General features: G+C 49.5%; 7 protein-coding genes across 7 annotated transcripts; 3 read left to right on the top strand and 4 right to left on the bottom strand.

Annotated features, from left to right (window-relative positions):
* Positions 1 to 2,881: 2,881 nt before the first annotated feature.
* On the top strand, positions 2,882 to 4,339 carry AO090005001510 (uncharacterized protein; the record flags this gene model as incomplete). Its single annotated transcript, XM_001818375.3, has 3 exons — positions 2,882 to 3,032; positions 3,113 to 3,251; positions 3,334 to 4,339. 3 exons carry the CDS (start codon positions 2,882 to 2,884, stop codon positions 4,337 to 4,339), a joined length of 1,296 nt encoding a protein of 431 aa, XP_001818427.1.
* Positions 4,340 to 5,514: 1,175 nt separating this feature from the next.
* Positions 5,515 to 6,486, bottom strand: aspf4 (allergen Asp F4; the record flags this gene model as incomplete). Its single annotated transcript, XM_001818374.3, has 1 exon — positions 5,515 to 6,486. One exon carries the CDS (start codon positions 6,484 to 6,486, stop codon positions 5,515 to 5,517), a length of 972 nt encoding a protein of 323 aa, XP_001818426.1.
* A 2,669-nt stretch (positions 6,487 to 9,155) lies between these two features.
* Positions 9,156 to 11,124, bottom strand: AO090005001508 (isocitrate lyase/PEP mutase family protein; the record flags this gene model as incomplete). The annotated part of the gene is made up of 3 exons (XM_023237182.1): positions 9,156 to 9,932; positions 9,980 to 10,226; positions 11,111 to 11,124. The coding sequence occupies 3 exons, from the start codon at positions 11,122 to 11,124 to the stop codon at positions 9,156 to 9,158; spliced, it is 1,038 nt and encodes a 345-aa protein (XP_023089399.1).
* A 1,656-nt stretch (positions 11,125 to 12,780) lies between these two features.
* Positions 12,781 to 16,489, bottom strand: AO090005001507 (OSBP family protein; the record flags this gene model as incomplete). Its single annotated transcript, XM_023237190.1, has 8 exons — positions 12,781 to 12,803; positions 13,025 to 13,134; positions 13,185 to 13,498; positions 13,561 to 13,810; positions 13,868 to 14,146; positions 14,214 to 14,324; positions 14,384 to 14,504; positions 16,372 to 16,489. 8 exons carry the CDS (start codon positions 16,487 to 16,489, stop codon positions 12,781 to 12,783), a joined length of 1,326 nt encoding a protein of 441 aa, XP_023089398.1.
* Positions 16,490 to 18,123: 1,634 nt separating this feature from the next.
* AO090005001506 (uncharacterized protein) lies at positions 18,124 to 18,893 on the bottom strand (the record flags this gene model as incomplete). The annotated part of the gene is made up of 2 exons (XM_001818371.1): positions 18,124 to 18,777; positions 18,843 to 18,893. The coding sequence occupies 2 exons, from the start codon at positions 18,891 to 18,893 to the stop codon at positions 18,124 to 18,126; spliced, it is 705 nt and encodes a 234-aa protein (XP_001818423.1).
* A 974-nt stretch (positions 18,894 to 19,867) lies between these two features.
* ssuA (RNA polymerase II subunit A C-terminal domain phosphatase) lies at positions 19,868 to 20,656 on the top strand (the record flags this gene model as incomplete). Its single annotated transcript, XM_001818370.3, has 1 exon — positions 19,868 to 20,656. One exon carries the CDS (start codon positions 19,868 to 19,870, stop codon positions 20,654 to 20,656), a length of 789 nt encoding a protein of 262 aa, XP_001818422.3.
* A 1,639-nt stretch (positions 20,657 to 22,295) lies between these two features.
* AO090005001503 (tRNA threonylcarbamoyladenosine dehydratase) lies at positions 22,296 to 23,952 on the top strand (the record flags this gene model as incomplete). Its single annotated transcript, XM_001818369.3, has 3 exons — positions 22,296 to 22,478; positions 22,532 to 22,634; positions 22,697 to 23,952. The coding sequence occupies 3 exons, from the start codon at positions 22,296 to 22,298 to the stop codon at positions 23,950 to 23,952; spliced, it is 1,542 nt and encodes a 513-aa protein (XP_001818421.1).
* Between the last annotated feature and the right edge of the window lie 456 nt (positions 23,953 to 24,408).

Consider the following 24,408-nt stretch of genomic DNA (forward strand, 5'->3'; position numbering starts at 1 on the left):
ATTTAAAAAATAAAAAAAAAAATTAAAAAAGACAGACGAAGATCATAGCCTATATATAAAGCTCTGGTAGACCTCGTCTTCTCTTGTTTCTTCCTTTTCTCATTTCAAAGACATTAAATACCATTGGGTTGCACTTCTACACAGTCAAGAAGTTACTCCTGAAACTGCCAACTACACCGTCCAGGCCTATTACAAGAAAACTATCAACCACCACTACTCTCACCACCAACACCATATCAACCTCAATTCACAATGCCTTCCATCGGTGGCTCTACTTCTCAGTTCCCTCCTTGCCCTGGTCCTCCTCCCAAGGGTCCGCTTCCTCCTCTTCCCAAGTAAACCTTGGGCTTTGTGATGAAATGACGACCCGGCGTACTCGAGCGGTTCATTCACCCCGTCGTGCGAAAGCATCAACACGAACCGACTCGTGACGCTCACGAAACGGCGTTGCATTTGGCATATGGATATCACGATTTTCGATTTCGGAACTGCAAAATGGCTTTGATCTACCCCGAACGCATTCTCATATACAACCTTTATTCGACGTTATCTTCTCTTATCTTCTTCGCTTCTACCATTTCGGATTTTTCACTCCATTGGGATCTCAACTGGCTTCAGATAGGAGCTGCGCGATGACGTTACTTGCGGGAGTTTATCTTTCTTCACACTCCGATTCTACGGACAGGCGCCGGCGCCACGCTTTTTTCTTCTTCTTTCCTTCTGCAACGGCGCTTTGGCATTGCGACATCAGGCCACCAGTGATGCATGCGGTCATTTGATTTGACCAACGGCGTCATGCAAGGCAGGCACCTGACAACACAAATGATATCAAAGTTATCGGGGTTCGCGATCTCCCCACCCACGTTGTCACTTATCTCTCACATCGGTGGTTTCCAACGGCTCGTTATCGGCACAAACCCCGCAAAGCTATGGGACACCAGGGGGGCGTTTGGAGGCTTAGAGCCTGACAACATCTCACCTTTCAGCCAACCAAACGTCGCTACGAAGCATGGGATTTACCTGACCATTCGCGATGTCAAAGCGTTATTGGAACTCCCCATTTTGATTTGCGGGAACTTTTCCTCGAAGCTTATTTAATCATGGGTCTTTTCTCTTTTCTGTACCATCTCTTGTTTATTACCTTTTTCTTTTCTTCTCTCTCTTTTTTTTTTATGGGGGCTTTTAATTTCATCTGAAGCAACGGCATGTATAATAGACTTAATATACCCAACACACATTGCATTCTTGCCAGCGTTTTGAATCAAACAATGAGATCAATTTATTCTCCTAGACCGAATGCTCCACTCTCCCTCGCTACCAGCGCTTAATTGTCTCACGATGACCGCATGGTCTGCACTCATGATGTGACGCCGACTTGTGCCGCTTATGGAGTCGGCCGAATTACCCGCAGGGATCATGAGTCGATAGCGCCGTTGTTCCCTGTTCACAATCGCGACTATCGATCAATCCTTGCAAGGCGGCTGACGGGTGTAACTTGCGACCATCCTTGTTTTTTTTTTTTTCTCTCGTCTGTACCTTTTCCCCTCGTTTGCCGCGCATAATCTCTGTTTCTTTTTCTTTTCTTTTCTTTTTCCTTCCTTTGTTGATGAGGTCACAAGCATTACCAGAATGATGCCCGTTAAAAATGACAGAGAGAAAAAAAAAAGGCCAAAGCTGATACCTAATCTAATCTTACAGCCGCCTGCAGCCTGCATCCGTTCGTGCATCCATCAGACCGAACGCTACCTATCGCTGTACGTAATATCAGCATGATAGCCGTTATGTACATAGTAGGTCCTGTACAACTGGCTATGTACACGACGGTGAGGACAGACTGATATTGACTTTTCGTCCCCTATGATATGTTCGGATCCAAATGCTTTCCCAGGTGCGCAAGTGGGTAAATCCCTCAGCCCAATCCCAGCCAATGCCTTGTTTGTTGGGTGCCTGGACGACTGATGATCAGCAAACCTAATCAGTGTTCAGTGTAGGTCCTGTAACCGCCGAGGGGAGCTGTCAAATGACCTTCAGCTTTGTACACCGTACTACGGACTGATGTACTAATAACTGCATGTACAATTGGGATGGGACCATGTTTCACTTACCTTGATTGTTATGGTCCCATGTGCGGGATTGTATGGAATTGAGCTGAACCGAAGTCGCTGCACTAAGTGTCATGGCCAAGTTACTCCGCATTTCAGCACGGGTCAGTGTGTATGGAATGGAATCCCCAAGACCCGCGCCTTGCCTATCTACCTACTTATCTGGACCAGCTGAATGCCGTAAAACCTCTCATTCGTGCTCTGTCCCAATACCGTGATCATATTCCCTCACGCATCGTTAGTACTTTTTAGTTAATGGATAGTTGCTTCACCTGAGGCTCCTTCAGGCCATCATCGGATGCGGTAATTCCACCGGTTAAATCGAGACGTCGATTTTAGTGTCTCCGATAAGAACCATCAGCAATATATCCTGCATACCGCAGGAAACAAAGAGGGAAAGAAAAAGAAAAAAAAATTAAATTAATTGCCGTTGACGAGATTAATGTAACATCGAAGTCCGGTAGACTCATGTAGGGTGTTAATTGAGGTAGCATTCATTCTCTTCCCAATTAAATCTACAACTTCCTTTCCGAAGTACATTTTCCCCATTTGAACACGGACATCATTTCACGGCGAAATGAAAAGGTCGTACATGCAGTCCATGAGTACATTCGGAACATGCACTTATTCGCAACAGTTGCCTGATTGCCTCAGGACACCAATCAAATCAATATACAACGGCATTCCCCACGTGATCCTCACGTCCAATTCCGCAAACCCCAGAATGGGCATTTCCACCTCCAACCGCAAGGATAACAAAAACAAGATAAGAAATTAAAATGGTTTTGGAGCTCCATGTCTGGGGTCCGGCCTTCTCCCTGCCCTCAATCGAGGCGCAATGTCTCGCAACCATAGCCTATTTTTCTCTGGCCGTGCCGAAGGACGCGTGGGTGCTTGTCGCAAGCAGCGATCCTTCCGTGTCCCCAACCTGTAAGTATCCATGTCGCGGATCTGGGGTTTGTAGCGCAATGGACTAACTAAGCCTCTTTGTTTTCTGATTGGGTGCACAGGTGAATTGCCCGCTCTACGAAATGGCTCGACATGGGTGAGCCGGTTCCGAAATATCGTGGATTATCTGCGACAATACTCGAATGGCGAGTGGGATTTAGATGCAGGGTTGAGCGGTCTGCAAAGGGCCGACAACATTGGGTACGTTTGTCTCATATTTGACTTCGGCTATTGTCTAGGTGAGCGGAATGGTCATCTAATCGTACGTATGACCAAAAATCAGATTCTCATCCTTCGTCGAATCCCGCGCCCATGCTCTCGTCGACCTCTCCCTCTACGTAACCAGTCAGAACTACTACAACCAGACCTCCCCCGCCTACGGCTCCATCCTCCAGTGGCCGAACCAATGGATTCTCCCTCCAAAAATTCACGCTGCCGCAAAAGCCCGAACAGATCATCTCGGGCTCTCGTCACTGGATCTACAAGCCATTGAAGATCAGCGCCAACGCGAGCACTCGGCCGCCGTCGCAGCCGGCCAGATCCCTCCAAACTTCATCCGCCGGCCGCGTGATACCGTCACAAGTCTCCTGGGGAAGACCTCGCAGCAGAACCAGTTCCGACTGGATGCCTTGACCGGGGAGCTCTTCGAGCCGCTGGAAGAGATCTTGGGTGATAAAGTGTATCTCCTCACGGGCGAGAACGAAGGTCCATCTAGCTTAGACTGCTTGGCCGTTGGATACTTGTCTTTGGCTCTTGTTCCTGAACTATCTTTCTCATGGCTCCGCGATGCGATGAAGAGCAAGGCTCCTCGGTTGACCGTATATACCGAGCGTATGCGCCAACAATGCTACGGTCTCGGCGCCGAGGTGTCGCATGCATATACCCCTACCCCGAATAGCGGCTCATCACTACCTTGGCGTGCACCGGAACGTGCTCGTCTCACCACGCTGGGGAACACCCTCTTCAACGTCCTTGCCGACAACACGCCGATCCTCAAAGACATCCGCGCCCAGGATAGGCTGCGAGTAGCAGCGGAGTCACCGGACTCGGGCCTCTCGGAGCCCGATAGCCGGAAACTGTCTGCGCTTGCGAAGGGACAGAAGAAAGATATCCTGGTCAATATCGCATACGCTGTGGGTGGCATTGCCGCGTTGATCGGGTATATGACGTACGAGGGATTTTTCTCTGCAGAAATAGGTGATGAATATGAAGAGGACGATGAATTCGAACCTATGCCGGATATAGAGCCCGATTCCCTTCAGGTGCAGAATATGCTGGCTGGGCTGTGATTGCTCAGTCCATTTGATATATTAATTGGCCGTATATGTATGAATAGAATACCTGATTGTTCTTCGTTACTCCCGATTCTGTGATTGATTATACCTCCAACCACATGCTATCTAATATCACTCTCTCACCTTCTCTCAAACACACAAGTCAACACCGGACCTACTTGTACCATAGATATGATATGTACTTGATGTCAGACTTCAATAGGACAACGGCTCCATATATGACCATCCCCCAACTGAAAAGCCAACGACCCTGTCAAATATCACACATACACCCATTCTAGACTCACATTCCCATAACCTCATCCATCAGCACATACTCCTAATACACCTACGCACCAATACCTCACATAATGCAATACATACATATGGACGGAGTACGTACATTACACCCACAGGACCACACCACCCACCAATCAATCACTCAAAGAACCCCATACAAAATTACACAACACTCCCTGCCCTTCGACGTTTAGCCTAACTAGACTCTCTATATCTGATACGTCACCTCCGACTCTGAAACTACATTTATAGACTCAGTATTCTTAGACGCGGCGTGCTGGATGGAGTCTATATTAAGCGAACTCTAGAGGTGAGGATACCGATTGATCTGAATATAGATATGATGCCAATTATAGAAAAGGGGAGGGTTGCTGACGTGAGGGTTATTTATAGATGGGTCCCTTTTATCTTCTGTGTTTGGAAAGGGTCTCTTTGTTGGGGTCTGGGATTTGGTTTGGGGGGTTGCTCTGGATTATAAGGTCGAATTAGGGCTATTATATAGAGGGCGTGAGATAGGTTTGGGAAGAATGGTAATTTAAGATAGGGGAGGTATGTGTCATGTACATTCCAAGGGGAAAAGGTATGGAATGCTACGGGCGGAGCATGGACAAATTTGTACATGGTTCTATCGTGATATGAAACTAAATAAATAGACAGTGAACAGTGGTATATGTATGTACATGGAAATGAATGCACTATCGTCAAGGCCGGATGGCGGTCACGGGTGCCAGGGCTTGATGGAACCGGACATGCTGGTTTCGGCGCTCAAGCAGCGTTACACACCGCGTACAATGAAGAGAAAAACACCTCCAACCCCTAACCAATTTTGCAGAAGAAGAAAAGTCATGGAAAGGTAAAAAAAAGGAACCGACAGGGCACAGAAACAACGCTTAGTCGTAGTCAATGTCGACAACCAGACGGAGAGGGCCAGCGGGCCATTCACCACCGATGCCGTCTTTACCGGCGTCTAGGGCAGTGTAGGCGTTGTCAACCGCCTTGGCTAAGTTGGAGATGGAAGAGCACTTTTGGTTGTCGTGGGTGCAGATTTTCATGCCCTGGACATCGAGACCGGCATTCTGGGCCTGGATGGCAGACACATCCCAGCCGGACCAGGCATCATTGCTGAGGTTGCCGACGTCGATTTCACCCCAGGTGCAGCCGTAGCCACCGTACTGGTCCAGAGGAAGCGAGTCACCCTTGGCAGCACCCCAAGCAGCCTGGGTGTCCTCGTCGAAAGCAACGTACTTGGTCTCACCGGGGTTGATCTTGATGGTCAGAACAGCATTGCCGTACCAGCCAGTGAGCTTGAGATCAGGGCCGATCTTGTTCCAGAAGGCAATAGTCCAGGTATCCTTCTCGCTGCCCTGGATGCGGACGACATACTTGTACTCGCAGGCCTTGCTCTCGGCGACCTCGATGATGTTTTTGCCGTATGGGCTGCCAAGGTTACCGATGTAGTCGATGTAAGGCTTGCCGTTGTTTGGGGTCTGTCCTCCGAAGCCCTCGCGAGTGTACACGTCACCGTCCTGGTGAGCATGCCACTCCTTGCAGGATCCAGGTGTGGTCACGGTAGGGCCACTGCTGGCGGTAGGGACAGCGGAGGCAGTGGCAACAGAAGAAGTCGAGGAGGAAACTGTAGTGGGAGTGGAGCCGGAGGCGGAGGTAGCGCTGACGCCGGACCACTCATTGACCCAGGACTTCCAGACGCCGTTAAAGTTGGCATAGACTATATCACCGACCGCGCGCTTCTCCTCGTGCTGCAGGTGGTGGTGAGCATGACGGCGCTCGTGGCCGTGCATACGGGCGACGGCGGAACCGGCCGTCAACGCGGTGAGCAGGAACAGCGAGTTCTTGAGCTGCATGGTGGTAAAACTGCGTTGGATGTTCACAGATAACCAGGGTTATGTACGAGAGATGTGGGTATCACAATAGGTATATGTCACAGTACGACCAGGTAACGCAAATAATATCAAGGAATGTGTTTTGGTGGGTGATTGAAGGAATGTCTCGAGCAACCACAGGCTCTATAAAACAAAACTAACGAAAGGAGTGTATTGCGAACCCAAGGTAAGGGAATGAATCGTGATAGAGAAGAAGAAGAGAAAGAGATCATGGAGTGACTGGGGGGAGGATGTTCAGTGTAATAATACTTTCAGCGCGAGGTTCATCAATGGGGTTCATTAAATGAAAAGGGGGCCGATCAGGGGACACGAGAAGTGTTGTGGTTCTTCATTGGTTGAGTCGAGGCATCGGTCCCTGAGCGTTCCCCGTTGGCGTTGTTTTCAGGGTCTCCATTGGTGCAAAAGACCCTGAAGGGCCCACTACCCACTTAGGTCGAGGCTCTGGTCCCTTGGAACGGCAGCCGGGTGATCACACCTTTACCGTGGTTTCCATACGGTATAGTACGGAGAACTACTCGAGTAAGTATGTACTTGGGTACCACTACTCAGCTTACATCCCGTGGTCTTCTAATCATTCTTTCTCAAGAGACACCATGTCTATCTCAACCGTTACAGCTTTGACGTGTCCGATGAGGCTTCACTTCACATCTCCATTCCGATCATCATGATTAGATTGATGGAATGTTGCCTGATCGTCATGATATGACAAGTCATCGACTGCTGCTGTGATGATTCCTGCATGACCGACAAAGCATCTGTCCAATTCCTCGTCTTGCGATTGGGGTGCCTGACAACATCTGACCTGCTACGTTGCGAGCCCTCGAGCGGAGCCAATTGTTGGTGAACTTCAATAATATTATATACTATACGAGGTACAATGACTCTGGCAGTACTGGAATCCCCTCTTCCGCTTCACCGCAATGTCAGGTACAGTACGTACTGTACATACATGAGTAGGTAACGATGGCCATCTGTTGATTGGTACGATATCACTCGCACCCCACACGAAAGTACAGTACTTGTTAGACTTCCAGCACCTCATCTTGAGCATGAGGTAGTATGTATTCTGTAAGATTTCCATTTTTTCCCCGGGGATACAGTGCCTCACTGCTCCTTGACTGTCGTGAACCCTTGTCGCGATTCCCGCCTGCATTCCTTTCCCCTCCTCAAAATCTTAACCCCATAGTCTCTATCTGTGTAGGCAACACCTGACAGAGACTTCCGTAGACCCTTCCAGCCAGCTACTGTCGTGGGTCAATGAGGGTCGGCACAGCAGGATTCTGGACTAACGAAGGGGTCAGATCCACAATGGTCGCCCGTGCCTGTGTCCACAACTGCCATTGCCACCGGTTAATCTCAGGGAGCTGGCCTGTGAGGATACGAGCGGACGGTGCGCTAAAGCAGAAAGGCCTAGGACGCTTCTGGAACGTGTACACTGTACCCTCCCTTGAAAATCTCAGCGCCATTCAAAATCGGAAATGAGGGAGATGGACCTCCGTGGAAAATGGCAATTACACAACTACACAATTGGAACATAAATCAACAGCACTGTTGTGGGTACGCGTTCCACGGTTGACGACGGAACCAAGCAAGGGCTGACCATGAAACGGGAGATTGCATCGACTGGCTTAATCTCATCTGTGCAGCAACTTTCCTTGCTCGAAATTTGAGCTGGGGATATTCTTAGGCTCACCCTTTTCTCTCCATCAATTTCCACCCACATGGACCAGGGACTCGTAAGCTGTCTTGGATGATCCCTGAAACTTAATGTCGGCAGTCGGCAAAGCAGTGGTCATGTGATTGTCGCCAAGCTTCACCACCTGGATTTAGAGTTACCCACCTTCGGAGTATTCGTTCGACTTGCATACGGGGATAGTACTCGAGATGAAGTATCTACATTCCGTCTTAGTATCTTCGACCGCCGACACGCTGGTGGAGGTTGCTTTCAGAAGAACACCGGGATGCCTTAATGATCATCCATCACCTATCTATAACCTCGTCCCTAGTTTCTTGGCATATATTGTGCACTGTTAATGACGGAGTCCCGGCGCCCGTCAATCCCTACTATGTACGGGCCTGACAGCTATCGGCCGTGACACAGCTTGATATATAGTGATCTTGGCATCACCTGCAGCTCCAGTTCATCCCGAACCAGGAGCGCCCTTACAATTGTCTTATACGTAGTAAGGCCCTCGCGATCATCGGGCAGCTCGCTACTGCTCGCTGTTAAGGTCGCACAACGCCAAACAAAGACCATACTTTATTTTACCTTCTCGACCAGACTAGCATTGAGTATACTTACTACATCATACACTGGTGACGCGGCATCGTGACCGAGGGAGCGATATGCTACGTCTAGTGCTGGAGCAATATACTCAGGCCAAGCATATTAGTCTCTCACGCCTTGTCTGACACGCACCGTGCATGCTAATCCCGAAACACCATACGAGAGAGCTCTGGGAGACATGACAGAAATGGAGACCAACGTATCATCACGGGAACAAAAACTCTGGATTTGATATCATGCAATAAGGGGACACCGTCGAGCTCGTTGTTATTCCTAGTTCAAAAGGATAATAGTCGATGCTGTTACAGCTGACCTTCATTTACCGTACAGTACGGCGTAACTCTTACTTCAGATCAACCCCGCCTTCAAATGCCGCTCCTCCAGCCTCCGCATCGACTTTGATACTTTCATCTAGCCCGCAGACCCGGAACAACATCTGCGGAGTCAGCTCCTTGGACAAGCCGGGGATACCATCAGCCTTTAGTTTCTCCATTGCTTCGCGCATGGCTGCACAGGCGGGTCCCAGACCGGCAAACGGGAAGATGATGATACGGAATCCCATCTCCTTGGCCTCAGCCGCCGAGATCGACGGAGTCGCCCCATGCTCGACCATGTTGAGCAGCATCGGCCACGGAGCCAGCTCCTTCACCACCTGCCTTGCCATTTCCTTGGATGTAATTCCCTCCAGGAAACCTACGTCTGCGCCAGCGTCCCGCGCTGCTCGTAGACGTGCTACACTCTCCTCGTAACCGTGTGTCTGGAGGGAGTCTGTCCGGGCAATGACCACAATATCACTACCGATGCGCTGTCGCGCCTGTACCGCCGCACGAATGCGCGTCACATAGGTGTCCGTGTCCACAAGGATCTTCCCTCCCAGATGTCCGCAGCGCTTCGTCTGCACTTGATCCTCGATGTGGAAGGCGGCCACGCCAGAGCGGGAGTATTGTTCGGTCGTGCGGGCGACCATGATCGGACCACCGTAACCAGTGTCAGCATCTGCGATGACGGGTGTAGTTGGCGAAAGATTCGAGAGCATTTCGGCGTTGGCGCGCATGTCATTCAGGGTGCAGATTCCCAGGTCGGCTTGTCCGTGCACAGAGGCGGCGGTGCCAGCACCCGTCTATGAGAGTCAGAGAGGGAGTGGCGGGACCGACGAATTTAACTTACCATGTACAGGGCGTCGAAGCCAACGGAGAGCGCAATGCGTGCAGAGAGGCCATCATATACACCGGGAGCAACAACGAACGAGTTCGGGTCTTCAAGGGTGCGTCGAAGACCAGTAGCTGCTGTTACCATCGGCATCGTATGTGTTGTGGGGATTTGGTTGGGGACAAAGCCTAGGATGTAGTTGATCGAGACCAAGTTTAAGTACAGGTTGGGCAGTAACAGTCCTAGTTTGAGAACTACGTCCGGTCTAAAAGATTTAAAGGTGACGACCTGGATCCACAGCTTTATATGCACTAAAAGGGAGTTACACCGGTAATGGGATCGGCAGTTAAGAACGTTTTACAGTAGGAAAATCCCCGACAAGCTTTATTAAGCTATCCAAGTGAAGAAGTTTCTATTTCATTCGCCCCAAAGGTGACAAGACGATGATATCAACTTGCCGCATAAGCCGACATCGGGAACAGCTTAAGTAAGGCTCGGGCATAACACGGGATTTTCTTGGCACTCCGACGTCTGGGGAATTTCTTCCGCTTATCGTATCGATACTTCTTTCTTCTTCGCCTCTCGCCTTCAATGTTCTGAGAATGCTCTCCTAGTGGGGCTTTCTTCTCTTCTCTATACCTAACCTTTCTCCTCTTTCCCTATCATTGCCGTCCTATCTCTTCACTTCCCCTCGTCCCCCCAATTCACATCATGGCACGCTCTGCCATCGTCCAAGAATACGCCCCTCCCTCGTCCACTCCCACCATCACTCTCGACCAAAAGACCATCCATGAACGCCAACAAAATGGGATCGCTCGCCCCAAAGGCTACCGCGTCTCCTGGCACGCCAACCCAGCTGTCGAACCGCACCATTTCGGTCAATCGCACCCGATGAAACCCTGGCGTCTGACGCTGACCAAACAACTCGTCATGGCCTACGGCATGCACCATGCGATGGACCTGTATCTCGCTCGCTCAGCGACCTACGAAGAAATGGCCGAGTTTCACAAAACAGACTACCTCGATTTCCTCCGCCAGGTCATGCCCGGCGATATGGAGAACCCAGAGCAAGGCGAGAACATTGCGCGCTTCAACTTCGGCGATGACTGCCCCATCTTCGACGGTCTGTACAACTACTGCTCGCTCTACGCTGGCGGCTCCATCGACGCTGCTCGGAAGCTCTGCAACAATCAATCCGAAATCGCAATTAACTGGTCTGGCGGTCTTCATCACGCCAAAAAGGCCGAGGCCAGCGGCTTCTGCTACGTGAACGACATCGTCCTCGGCATCCTACAGCTCCTCCGTCTGCACCCGCGCGTCATGTACATCGACATCGACGTGCACCACGGCGACGGCGTTGAGCAAGCCTTCTGGTCCACGGATCGCGTCCTGACCGTCTCCTTCCACAAATACGACAAGGATAACTTCTTCCCAGGCACCGGCGCCCTAGACAGCACCGGACCAACTCACCCACTGAACCCAGGCGCACACCACGCCGTCAACGTCCCCCTCCACGACGGCATCGACGACGAATCCTACATCCGTCTTTTCCGCGAAGTCATCGGCTCCTGCATCTCAACCTACCAACCCGGCGCAATCGTTCTCCAATGCGGCGCCGACTCCCTCGGTTGCGACCGCCTCGGCTGCTTCAACCTCAACGTCGCCGCCCACGGCGCCTGCGTCGCCTACGTCAAAACCTTCGGCCTCCCCCTCCTCGTTGTCGGCGGCGGCGGCTACACCCCCCGCAACGTCTCCCGTGCTTGGGCCCACGAAACCTCCATCCTCATCGACGCCCAAGATACCATCGACCCTAACATCCCCGAAACTGTCGCCTTCCGCAACCACTTTGGCCCAGATTACTCGCTGTTCCCGCCATTGAGCGAGATGCGCAAGCTCGAGAATAAGAACCCGCGCAGCTATCTATCCGGTCTTGTCCAGTCCATTCATGAGCAGTTGCGATATATGCAGGGGGCACCCAGCGTGCAGATGAGTTTTATTCCGCCGGACATTCTGGGTTTGCGGGAGGATACGGAGAAGGAGATTGAGGAGCAGATGGCAGAGCAGGACGAGGCGCGGGAGGAAAGAGAAGGCGGTGGGTCTGCGAGTAAGAATAGTCGACGACGAGAGTTGGAGAGGGGTGTTGGGCAGAGGGGGGAATTGTTTTCTGCTTAATTCCCTTCTTCTCTTTCCTTATTGCGCGCTTCGCTCTGTCTCTGTTGTCGTTGAGTCTATGCATTTTGTCTCTTGGTGTTGGCGGTATTGGCGTTGATCGTGTCGGTTGTATTGTGGTTACTGTACGTGATACCAGTGGAGTTAAATGTACCATCTTAAATATCATATTGCATACAATATACAATCTATTAGTATCTGCTCTAATACAATATGTACGGTTAGAAGAGAATAGAACTAAACGTATTCGATTATATTGTGGAAGAGCACAACTCTTGAACTGCATGTTAGGATAACCACACCACATGACGATAGAAACTCGACAGATTATATGCTCCCATCCGTCCTTCTTATACTCCTATATGTATGCCGACCAACCGACCCTGTATTTTTTGCCATGTGATATACTAATTATAAAGACAGAATATTCAATCGGGTATCCAGTAGAGGTTCGGTAGGGCATATCGGTCGAAACCTGGTTTTGAACGACAAGGGCCTGGAGTCGTAGGGTCCGACAGTACCTTCTGATGTACGGCTAAGTCAGTCAGTCACGTCCCTTCATTTGCTCCGTCACCGCAGGCTAACCACGTTTGTAACTCCGGGTTGCGCTACCCTTTCTTTTTTGCTTCTCGATCTTCTCTTTTTTTAATTCATCTCATTGACCCTCCGAGACCTGTATTTGGTCCGAGATGCGGTCGTTAGATACTAAACCACCGAGATGTGAGTCACACGTATCCCCATGGGAATACGATCAAGGTTTGGCGTCCACGAAGGTGTCAACGTCCGATGTTCGCGTGTCTTTGCGCTGCACCTCTTCGAGCTTTTCACCTCCGGAGGAGGCGGGCTGAGCTGCGCTCGGGGCAGCGCCGTTGTGGTCAGGTGGAGCCGCCTCACGCCCCTCTTTGTGAGGTGGGATTTGGTATTGAGAGGACTCGGTCTGACCTTCTAAGATCGGGGCAATGGATAAAATCTGCTTGGTGGCCAATTCGGGGTTGTGCGCGTCACTGCGACTCTCGTGAGTTTCAAGTAACCACGCGGACCTATAGAGACTTACATCTGTGCGTTGATGATCCAGTCAAGATCCTCCTCGCCTTCGTCGGCGCCACCAGGGCCTCCCTGAACCCGACGGAAGAGTTTCGGATGCCATTCCACTCCGTCATTGGCCCGCTTGGCTGCTTCTTCTCGTTGGCGATCTTCGATCTTCGTCTTTTCATCTGTGGCCACCTCGTGGTTTCGCTCTAAGAGTGCCTTGACGGTAGTCTGCCACAACCGCTGCGACTCGCGTTCGCCCTGCTGTGCGATGGGCCGCACCTGAGGAGGGGTATGGGTGGCGGTGCTTGCATTGAACAGAAGTTCCTTCTTATGGGTCTGCGCCAGTTAGATACCCGTAGCTAGTAGATGCCATTTTTGGGGAGTGGGGGCAAACATACCCGGACATCTGTAATGAACATCTCCTTATTCCAGTAGCCCGACAATTCATAGTATACTTGGCCGGTCTCGCTGTTCTTGATCGTCCCCCCGATTTGGTTATAAGCGCCGGTGAAGTAGCCCTTGGTCTTGAACTCGATATCGGCAACTAGTTTGTTCTCCGGGCATCTGACATAGCTGTGGTCACCCAGCTCATATTTCATCTTTCCGATTAGAATATTCCGAGCGTACATATTCGGCTGAGTCAAGATGCTAGATTTAACGTCAGTAGCGGCGCCACGAACGGAGGCAGACATGAGCGAAACATACTATCGCTCGCCCTTTTCCTTGTTCGAACCTCGATTCAAAAAGCGCAAAACGGCTATTCCCTCCATCAAGCTTCCGGCCGAATTGCCCAAGAACTTGCTTCGGGGGATCAGCGTCCCATCTATCCGGATACTGTGCTCGGGAGCCATGAAGAAATAGCTCGATTTGGGTGGGTGGTGCGAGGTTTGTTCAGCGATATAATATCCGCGGGTTCCATCCGGATAATCCCAGTAGCCAGTGAAGGTTTCTCCCAGAATCGGGTTGAGCGGTTTCTTCACACCTCTGTCATAGAGTGTTAGCGAAGGTTCCGGTTCACCCGAGTGATGGGTAGCCACAAGAGCAGACATACGGAGGCTTGATGTGCCAGCCGCTCAAGTAGAACTTGACCACAGAGACGAAGCGTTCGAGGGGATCATCGACGGTGGGCATAGGCAGAAGGGTCTCCGGATGGGCCATGAAGCTAGTGACAAGGGAAGATTAGTTCTGAGCGACACAGCACGGACAACTATAGCAACATACTTGGTGATCCGCTCCAACATAGACCGGGGTTCTAGAATGAAGGTAGGCAACACCACCCGACTCAGATCAGCTCCCGGGCGGAGCTGGCTGATAATGTGCGACAGGACTGAGAGGTCAGCATCTTAAGCTCCCTAGGAGATTTCACCGCAAGAGAGTTCTCTCATGCGCCGGGAGATTTTCTGTTCTTTTTTTCCTTACTACGTACCATTACCCTGGTCGGGTTCGGTGTCATCATCCCCGGCCACAACATTGGGTTCATCCGTGGATGAACGGTTACCTGAGGAATTGAAGAAAGAGCCCCAGTCAGCAGACATGATGGGAGAGGAGGGGAGGAGAGAAGAGGTATAAGAAAGATGGTGGGATGCCAACTATGTGGTGTTAAGGGGAGAAGAAAATGGACTACAAAAATTAAGAATGTATGTATGGACGTATGTTATGTATGTATGGATGTAAAGTATGGGGTGTGGAAGGCAGGAAGGAGGGGGAGGAAAGACTGAGGGGGGATGACGTTTTCGACAGTGGGAGGGAAAATATAACAAAAAAAATAAATCAGATAAAAAAAAAAAAGACGGAAAGGTGACGTTTAAAGTCTGTAAAGTCAAGTATGTGTATGTATGTAACTTACTAGTAGTAGGACTCGCCAACGACGACGGACGGCGGATATGCGGAAGTATAGCCATGACTGCCGACTAATAAGTACAGTACCAATGCTGAGTTTTAATCCAATCAATAATTTTGAAGAAGAATGGAGTTCGAAAGAGTTTTTTTGTTTGGTCGCTTGGGGCAGATTAGAAGTCGTCGTCGTCGTAGTAGTAGTAGTAGTAGTAGTCGCGTTGGGGAGATTTTTTAGTTCGTATTCGTTCTCTTCTTCTGTTTTTTGTTTCTAAAAGAAAAACAACAACACTGACGTTGTTGGACTGCACGTCAATCACCTGATATCAATCAGGTTCCTAAGGAAAGAAAGACAAGGAACTACAACCCAGATCTCTGTCCTTAAGAAATCCTCGACAATAACGGGGAACTTTTATTAGAGAAGAAAAAAAGCGAGAAAGAGAGAGTCGGTACACGTTGAGGTGGGTTTACGATTTATATAAGCTGCGGTGGATACTTGAGAACAGGAGAGAAAATATGTCCTCCGAAAAGGGAATGCATGAATCTCAACAGAAGATCATCTCTCGTTTCCCACCACTCACCCGGATACCTACAGCCATGCCGCAGAGTATGCAGGTTGTATGTACCCCTCTTCTGAATAAGGGTAGATCTAAGCTGAAAGGAATCTTCTGCACACAGTACGGTTCCATCAGAGGTCTGTGGAATCACGGAGCCAAAGAGAATCTCCCTTAGACACATGCTCAACCAGAGGAAGTTTTTCTCACCGATCCTTCGAGAGCTCCATCGATAGAGGAGGGGCCGTCCATCTTGGCAAGTGGGGATTACGTAGCCATTCAGAGTATCTCAGAGCCTTCGGAAAGTGTTCCATTAACGTTCCATTCGCAAAGCCTAGTACTTAGTACTCGTCATTTATTTACGGAGTACGGAGTACTTCGCTTTGCAATACTGGTGCTGTACATCCATTCATCTATACATCCATACAATCCTTCTCGTCGCGGTTTTGGATTATTGAAATCTATCCTATCAACTTCTATACAAGGTGACTGGGAGATGGTCATTTGGAAACAAAAAGAAAGGAGAAAAATAGAAAAAAAACATGACCCTGGACGGCACTAAGACCAAAACAAGCATAATTTGCCTAACCCGAAACATGTCCAATCCCAATCAGCGCCAAAGTAGAAAAAAGAAAAAGAGAAAAAGGGATCTCTCTCGCTCTGAAGCAGCAACAAACAGTCAAGTACCTACTGGTACTACTAGTACGAATCAATTCTCACATCCTTGCAACCATCGGTACATCCCTTCCAGTGATTTCTTTCAGGAATTCTGGATCCGGTTTATATAGCATGACATGAAAATGTTCGACCGCATGCACTGACTTGAGAGACTTCCAGTTCTTGAACCAGATGACCTGCAATAATGGTCAGTCGTCACTTGACCATGGGACGGAATCACGAAGGCCGCAGACATCACACCCACCGCACGCACGGGATACATACTTTCTCTGATGGTACTCGCGAGCAAAATGTCTTCTTCACATAGTTATCAATCTCTTGCCTGGCCCGCGGTGTCAGATCGTCGGTCACCGGATCATCTTCCAGCTCGAACTTGGTCCACACTACTAAATGGACGATATCTTTCTCGATTCCGTACGGCCAGTCGTTGTGCAAAATTCGAATATCCTCTACATATAATATCAGCGACTCGGTTCACAGAGATCTATATCGCGCGGGATTGAACACGAACTCACCGTCAAACTCAAATGGGCGCCCTCTGGGCTTAAGGTCGTCAGGACTGCCTTCTCCCCAGCGTAGTCGCTCCTTCACAACAAACCGCATGATGGATCCATACTCGGCGACAATCCACTCCTTGTATTCGAGGTACTTTCTCAGATCACTGGGAAGGCGTTGGAAGCGATCGATTTGATTGGTTCCTAGATCATCAGATGCGGTCCCCAACAATCCCCTACACACCGTTGAACACTCACGGACGATCTCCTTCACTAGTCCCCACCCTTGTCTCTCATATTGTTCGTCAGGAGTCGACAGTATTTGGATATTCTTCTCACAGATATCACGGAGAAAGCTAGGGCATTCAGCCGGCCATCTGTCAGGAGGGACGTTGACCAGCCAATACGGCAAGGAATCGCCCGACAGGTTGGTGGTCGGGTGCGAGAGCGTCGTAGCAGCGCTCACATCGGGCGCTTGCAACTTTCTATCGAGGAAAGTGAATGTTGCGACGGAAACAGAAGGTCTAAGCGTGGTAGCCATGACGTATGTACACACAAGATCCAAATAGCCAGTGTATGACAAGGTCTAGCAGATACAAAAGACAGAGTATGGTCAGGGTCTTGTGTGGGAGCAGTGGGAGGACCCTGTAAACAAAGAAAAGGAGACGTGATTTGGTTACCCCATACCTAATAACGGTCGGGGATTGCTTCCGAATGCGTGGCAAGCGACGGTTTCGAGGATCGTCGTTCTATGACCCACGCCCCGGAACCATTCAAGAAGGGATTATCGGCTTACGGCTACCACACGCCCTTGTTTCATGATGGGCAATCAAAGATCTCATCCTAGCTGGGGGCTTTTCTAATCGGTGATTGCCTTTTTCGCTAGTTGGGAGTTGGTTATCGCCATTGAAGGGATGCGCAGACATACGTCACAGTGGAGACCTGTCATGCCGTAGCTTCGTATCGAATATACCGAGTATCATCCAGGTATGTTGGTCGATTCTAGTCCAAGTCGCCTCAGATGGCCTGGGATATCTCAATGTGACTATTAGTCTATCACATCGAACATTGTCACTAGAAGAATTGTGGCGTTGGGGCCGTTGCATTAAGTGGCCCTCGTTAAAGTACACCGTTTGTCCTTATCTACTACAGGATCAATTCAATCGGGAATACATGGTGCATTAGTATATAGGACATGTCGAAAGCTACAGTTCCAGATCAAGCTGAACTATTTAAACTGCTACTGAAATCGTCATTCATTTCGGGTAACTGCTATACTACCTACCTAACGACTATCTATGATGGCCAGACCAACAAGAACAAGCACACCGCCATCCACAAAACAATGATCCTGAAAGAGTCCACCCTGGTCAGTCACAATTGAACGATACAATCTGAGAGCTCAGATCGCCAGACCAGAAATCTCAGGGCCATTTGATTGAATGATGGATACTCCCGCCTCCCTCAACTCCCGCTTGGCTCCGTCCCAACCCGAACCCGGCACGACACACCGAATGGCATTCTCAACCACGTAGCTCTTAAAGCCTACCCTCGCGGCATCAATAGCTGTGTGCTTAACGCAGTAGTCGCCCGCCAAACCGACCACGAAGACATCCGTGACGCCCTTGCTAGCCAGGAAGTCCTTGAGGTCGGCGTCCACCGATTGATCCGTAATGGAAGGATCAACATTCCCGAAAGCATCGGCAAAAGCGGAGTACATTTCCACCTGAGAGTGCATACCTTTCTTCACATACAGGTCGATGTTATCGGTCTGAATCTCGGGGATGATCTCGGCTCCCCTGGTTTCCCCAACACAGTGCGCTGGCCAGAGGTTTTGTGGCTTGGTTTCGTGCTCTTTCCCCGGTGCTGGGTTGTTCACGGTTATCACACTCTCAAAAGGGCGGTTGTTGGGACGGGGGTGGCTGTTGGCAAAGGAGATATGGTCCACTGGGTGGTAATCTTGTGTGGCCACCCGTACCGCGAACCCCTGGTGTGCCAACAACTCGTTTATAATAGGTGCGATTGCACGCCCTTCCTGGACCGGAAGAACTCCGTTCTGTTGGGAATCCGTAAGTGTCAGACATCCTAGATAATGCGTTGTAGATTTTGAAGGCGACCTACGGGTGGACAGAAGTCCTCTTGCATGTCAACGACGACTAAGGCTGCCTTCATCTTGAGTTCTTGCGCTTCCTTCTCTTTCCCTAATTTTTCCTGGAGCAGCTGGTCCGGTGTTTGGGCTCTCTTGTGGTTGTTTAGTGGGGGATTTACTGGTGCGCATTCCCGGTGGTATTTCTACTGAGATTCACTTCGTTGCCCCTCACTCCAACTATGTGACCGTGCATGCGTTCTTTGTCTGGTATTTACGCATGGTAGTATATGGGCTACATAGTTATTTAGTCCAATAGACTTTCTTTCATATGTCAAAAACACAACTTAGAAAAATATTTACATATCAAGAGGTGACACCAACAAGCCCTTGGGAGTCTTGGATCTCTGCATAAGAACGTTCTCGGCCCCACCTTGTCCTGAGGCACCCATGGGTATGGATACCTGAGAAAGCCTCGGAAACCTATTGCTGACTAAGCACGCGTGACCACAAAAGCTTCGACGCGGATGCAAAATACCCCCAAAGTTCTTCTTCACTCTTTACCTTCCAGGGCTGCGGCCCTTGCTCATCACAAACGCAGCCGCAGAACTTTAGTTAATAGATTTAATTGCAGATAATGCGACGATCCTCTAAGGTACGGACACCCTTCCTTTGCTTTCGCCCGTTTTCTTATTCCAATTACATTACATGATGATCTCTATTATTGGAGCTGTCCGAGAACATTATGCGGACAAACCTATTTATACGCTTTTCATCTTTCTGAATCAATGCAATTCGCTTTCTGCTGTCGTTACTCACCGAATTGGTTTTGTGTGACGTTGCTAATACCGCGTAGTCGTTGCAGGGACCAACTAGTGAACACATCTTCCAGCCTCCTTGATTCTTACTGAACCCTCCCCTTCCTCATCACACATACACTTATTATTCTGTTGGCCTGCGTATAATTCTTTGCAACATGGCCTATGATCCACGATTAGCCAGTGCGGGCACTGCAACTCCGGATCCTCCGCCTCCTCCCCCTCCCCCTCCTGAGTCTGCCATGGCAGCACCAACGGAGACCGAGTCTTCAGACGGGACTGCAGCCGCCCCTACCCAGGAGCAACAGTCAGACTCTTACAAACTTAGATTTTGCACGGTGTGCGCCTCGAACCAAAACCGTTCGATGGAAGCCCATCTCCGTCTATCTACTGCACCGTCTCCTTTCCCTGTTATTTCCTTTGGGACGGGATCCCTGGTCCGTCTGCCAGGCCCATCCATCACGCAACCTAATGTGTACAATTTCAATACCACCTCGTATTCCCAAATGTACGAGGAACTGTACTCCAAGGATGAGAGGCTCTATCGTAACAACGGTCTTTTAAACATGCTCGAACGCAACCGGAACCTGAAATGGGGGCCGGAGCGCTTCCAAGACTGGGTCCCTGGTATGCCCCGCGTGGACCACGTCGCGAAAGGCGACAAAGGCGCCCTGGGGACCGAGGGCGGCGTGGTCGATGTCATTATCACCTGTGAGGAGCGGTGCTGGGATGCCGTTGTTGACGATCTCATGAATAAAGGATCGCTCCTCAACCGACCCGTCCATGTATTCAATGTCGATATTAAAGATAACCACGAGGAAGCTCTAGTCGGAGGGAAGGCCATTCTCGAACTAGCTAATCGACTCAACGAGGCTGCCGTCCAGGAACGCAAAGCGAATAACTCTGAAGGCTGGGAAAACGGAACCGGTGAGGCTCGGAGGAGTTTCGATGAGAAGGTCCCGGAAATTCTTGCAGCCTGGCAGGAGAAGTGGCCGAATTTGCCGGCGCTGTGGACATTGGCTTGGCTCTAGCCTTTAGAAGCTTAGAAATTCCAATTAAGTGTCGACCTATCTATTTACAGGATACCTAATTCTTTTTCTGAGAAACTGTATGCAGATCCAAATGGATGAATTTTTTTAAGGCTAGGGTCAACGAACATTGGCTCTCGTTGGCTAGGTATCCGGCTTGGACGCTCTAATTTTTGCATCTGTTTTACGAGCGAGCGAATGATCTATTTACACGCCGTGCGTGTTTGTTTCTTCTATATACTCTACATTCTATATCCTTATGAACTAGGCTTCGAAGTGGTTAATTGGCCAAGCCAAGATCATTTTTTAAAACCGGCAGCGAGATAACTGAGGATAATTCATGTACATAGAATAATAATGTACTTCAACTGCCAGACCCTGGAAGCACTTCTTTACTAATAGAGCAAAACATAAACAAATAGATTGGATTGGTGGATGGCCCTCAGATTAGCTCTCTGGTTCTCATCGGTTTCCAGGCTGTTGTGAACCGTGTTTGCACACGTGATTGCCGGATACCATACAACTTTGGCTTTTGGTTTCACCTCGTCACCGGGCTCGCAATCATAATCCTATGAACGCCTTGAAGGAATAAAAAGGGAGAAGAAAAACAGGTAGGAAAACAAAAGGTGTCTGTCTGTTAGCTAGCAAAGTAAATCATGTCATGAGTCAGTCAGAAGAGTCATTTTGGTTTTCACTCTTTGGCCATGTTGTAAGCGGAGTAATTTGATCAGGAGCATTGAAGTATTTAGTTATCATACGGTGCGAGGGGAGTCAAGAGGCATACATCTGCTATACCTGGGGTGGGTTAATCGAAGCAAAAGGAGAGCAATCTCGAGGAGTTCAATTAATTGGGGTACCCTTCCAGTGCCCGCAGTTGAGCAATAACGGTTTTCCAAGGACGGAGATAAAATTGTGTAAGCACAGCCCAGCTTTTAGATCTTAAGCATTAAAAAAAAAGGATAGGAGCTTTAGAAGATATACTGTGTTCAACCATGTGAACGCAACGCGACATCGCCACACTGGTACGAGAGACTTGCTTTTTATAATCCCTTAGATCTCTGTTCTTGTCTCAATCACCCACGCTGCAGCATGATGTCTTCTTCCATTCGGCAGTGCGAAGGATAAAGTCCATCGCCTTGTATCGTGCGATACACAGGTGTCATGAAAAGCTCTAGTGAATGGTTATCGTCATCGGGATTAAGAAAAAGTAGTCATTCTTAAGATCTGTACACGTCTGAGTCAGTGGGAGAACTCGGCCGTATAGTAAAAGTGCATAACTTACCTGGTTTGCCGGCCAGACTTAGATAACCAACTTGCTGAAGGAGGGAAGGGAGAAGAGTTGTTTTTGTCTAGAACTAATGGCACGGTCGCACGTGACCGTATGATGACCGCCGACGAGACTCCGAGAAATTCTATGGCATTACGTATGAGGCATAGACACTTCTATCTTGGAATCGCAATGGTAGGTACTTCTTGATTCCTAAAAGAATCTCCCCCAGAAATAGTCATTCTTAAAACTTATGCGCAGTGGCCTGACGAATTACTAGGTCGTTTGAACTGTTCATTGACGCTTGTCATCCGCGCTCAATTTAGAAATCACATAATACCCGGAAGAGAAGGGTATAAGAGATAGGTTATTGAAATGTCTTCTTGGATACAGCGGCACGCTGGCTCCCAACAGACACAGCTTGCCGCTACAGCTGTGCTCTCGGGGGCTGCTGTTGCAGGAGCTATCTTTGGGTATCAAGCGCTCAAAAGGAAAGAAGCCGTCAAGGAATTGAAAGCATCTATTCCGAATATCGATGAGAAACATATCGCCGCGAAGGTATTTATCTTGCCCACTATATGGTATACTCTTTATTGCTAACTCTGCCGTAGCTTACCAAATTCGGTGGCGCAGACCCTGTACAACAATTGAGCAAGGAAGATGAGCGCAGTGCGGCGCTTGCGCGCAGAGCGCAGATGGGGGACTACGACGACGGTAAATACATATATCTTGTGGACGTCATCTCGACTTGTTAGCTAACTGTCGATTTTGCTTAGAGCTTATCCTTGAACAACTTGCCCGTAATCGTGTCTTCCTCACCGACGAGGGTCTAGAGAAGCTTCGTTCATCTTTTATAATAGTTGTGGGATGTGGAGGTGTCGGGTCGCATGCTGCAGCCTCCCTTTCCCGGTCGGGTGCTTCTAAGATACGATTGATTGATTTCGACCAAGTCACATTATCCTCTCTAAACCGACATGCTCTCGCGACGCTTGCTGATGTCGGGACGCCGAAGGTGCACTGCATCCGCAAACGGTTGGAACAAATTACACCATGGACTAAGTTCGACTGCCGAAACGAACTCTTCAGCGGATCTGTTGCCGATGGTTTACTTGCTCCGTGGTCGATGGACGATAGCGACAAAGGGCGAAAGCCAGACTACGTGCTGGACTGTATCGATAACATCACCTCCAAGGTCGAGCTGCTACACTACTGTCATTCACACTCAATTCCCGTAATTTCTTCGATGGGTGCAGGATGCAAGTCCGATCCTACGTGCGTAACAGTGGGCGATATCTCGACAAGCACGGACGACCCTCTCTCGCGCAGCACTCGTCGACGTCTTAAGATCCTCGGAGTAAGCACTGGTATCCCGGTCGTATTCTCGACAGAGAAGCCCGGCCCAGGCAAGGCTAGTCTCTTGCCACTTGCAGAGGAAGAATTCAATAAGGGCCAAGTTGGCGAGCTCAGCGTTCTGCCAGACTTCCGTGCGCGAATTCTACCGGTTCTTGGAACCATGCCTGCGGTTTTTGGATACACCGTGGCAAACCATGTTATCTGTGATATTGCAGGTTACCCGAGAGACTACAGCATTGCCAGAAAAGGCAAGGATAAAATTTATGACTCGGTCCAGACGGCTACCCAGGGTTTCATGGAACGGTTGGCTAGAGTTGAAGTTGGTCAACATGTCATTGGCCTTCGTCTTCCAATTACCAAGGGCGACGTCGTTTTCCTTGTGGACGACATCTGGCGAGGAAAGAGTGCTATCACCGGCCTTCCTGGCCGACTCATCCTCGTTCCATGGGAGCGGCCCGCTCGCGGCTTCGTGCCTGACCCTGAGTGGGAGAAGCAAGGACAGAAATTCCTACCGTTTGAGCTGAAGGACCTTGTGTGTATGACCAAGGAGGAGAGCGCCCGACACGAGAAGGAAGTTCTCCTGGGTGGAAAGAAACCAGAAGACCTATACGACGAGAAAACAATCCAGAGGGTCAAGGAGCGAATGGAGGAGGCGGGATTCTACGAGAGATTTCGGTAGATGACTTCCAATCTTGTAACATAAAATATTATGAAGCATGAAGTTTACTGTATTTGACGTTGTATAGGAATGGTCCAAGTTTCTTAGGGACATATGAATATGATCTTCTTGAACAGGTTGAAGGTTTGTGCGCTCTCTGAGCTGAATGCCTGAGCAGGATCACCTGCAGTAGTCAGACGGTGGTGGTCAGCCCTTTACTGCTTGATTTTCTATGCCTGTTTCCGCTACTCGAAGAACGATGGATATAGTATGGTGTAATTGAATGATTTGTTCTGGTCATGTATTAATTTCTCTCACAGATGGGTCTTTACTTCCACAGTCCGAGATTGCCCATTTGGGTTATGACCTTAAACTGTGACGGTGCATGTGTTCATTGTCATGTGTCTCGATCTTGAAAGCGAACTGCGTCGTCCAATATCTTAACGGTAGACTTGGGTGTCATCAAGGCCAAAAAAA

Source organism: Aspergillus oryzae, chromosome 1 (assembly GCF_000184455.2).
Source record: "Aspergillus oryzae RIB40 DNA, chromosome 1".
In the NCBI taxonomy this organism is placed as follows: Eukaryota; Fungi; Ascomycota; class Eurotiomycetes; order Eurotiales; family Aspergillaceae; genus Aspergillus; species Aspergillus oryzae.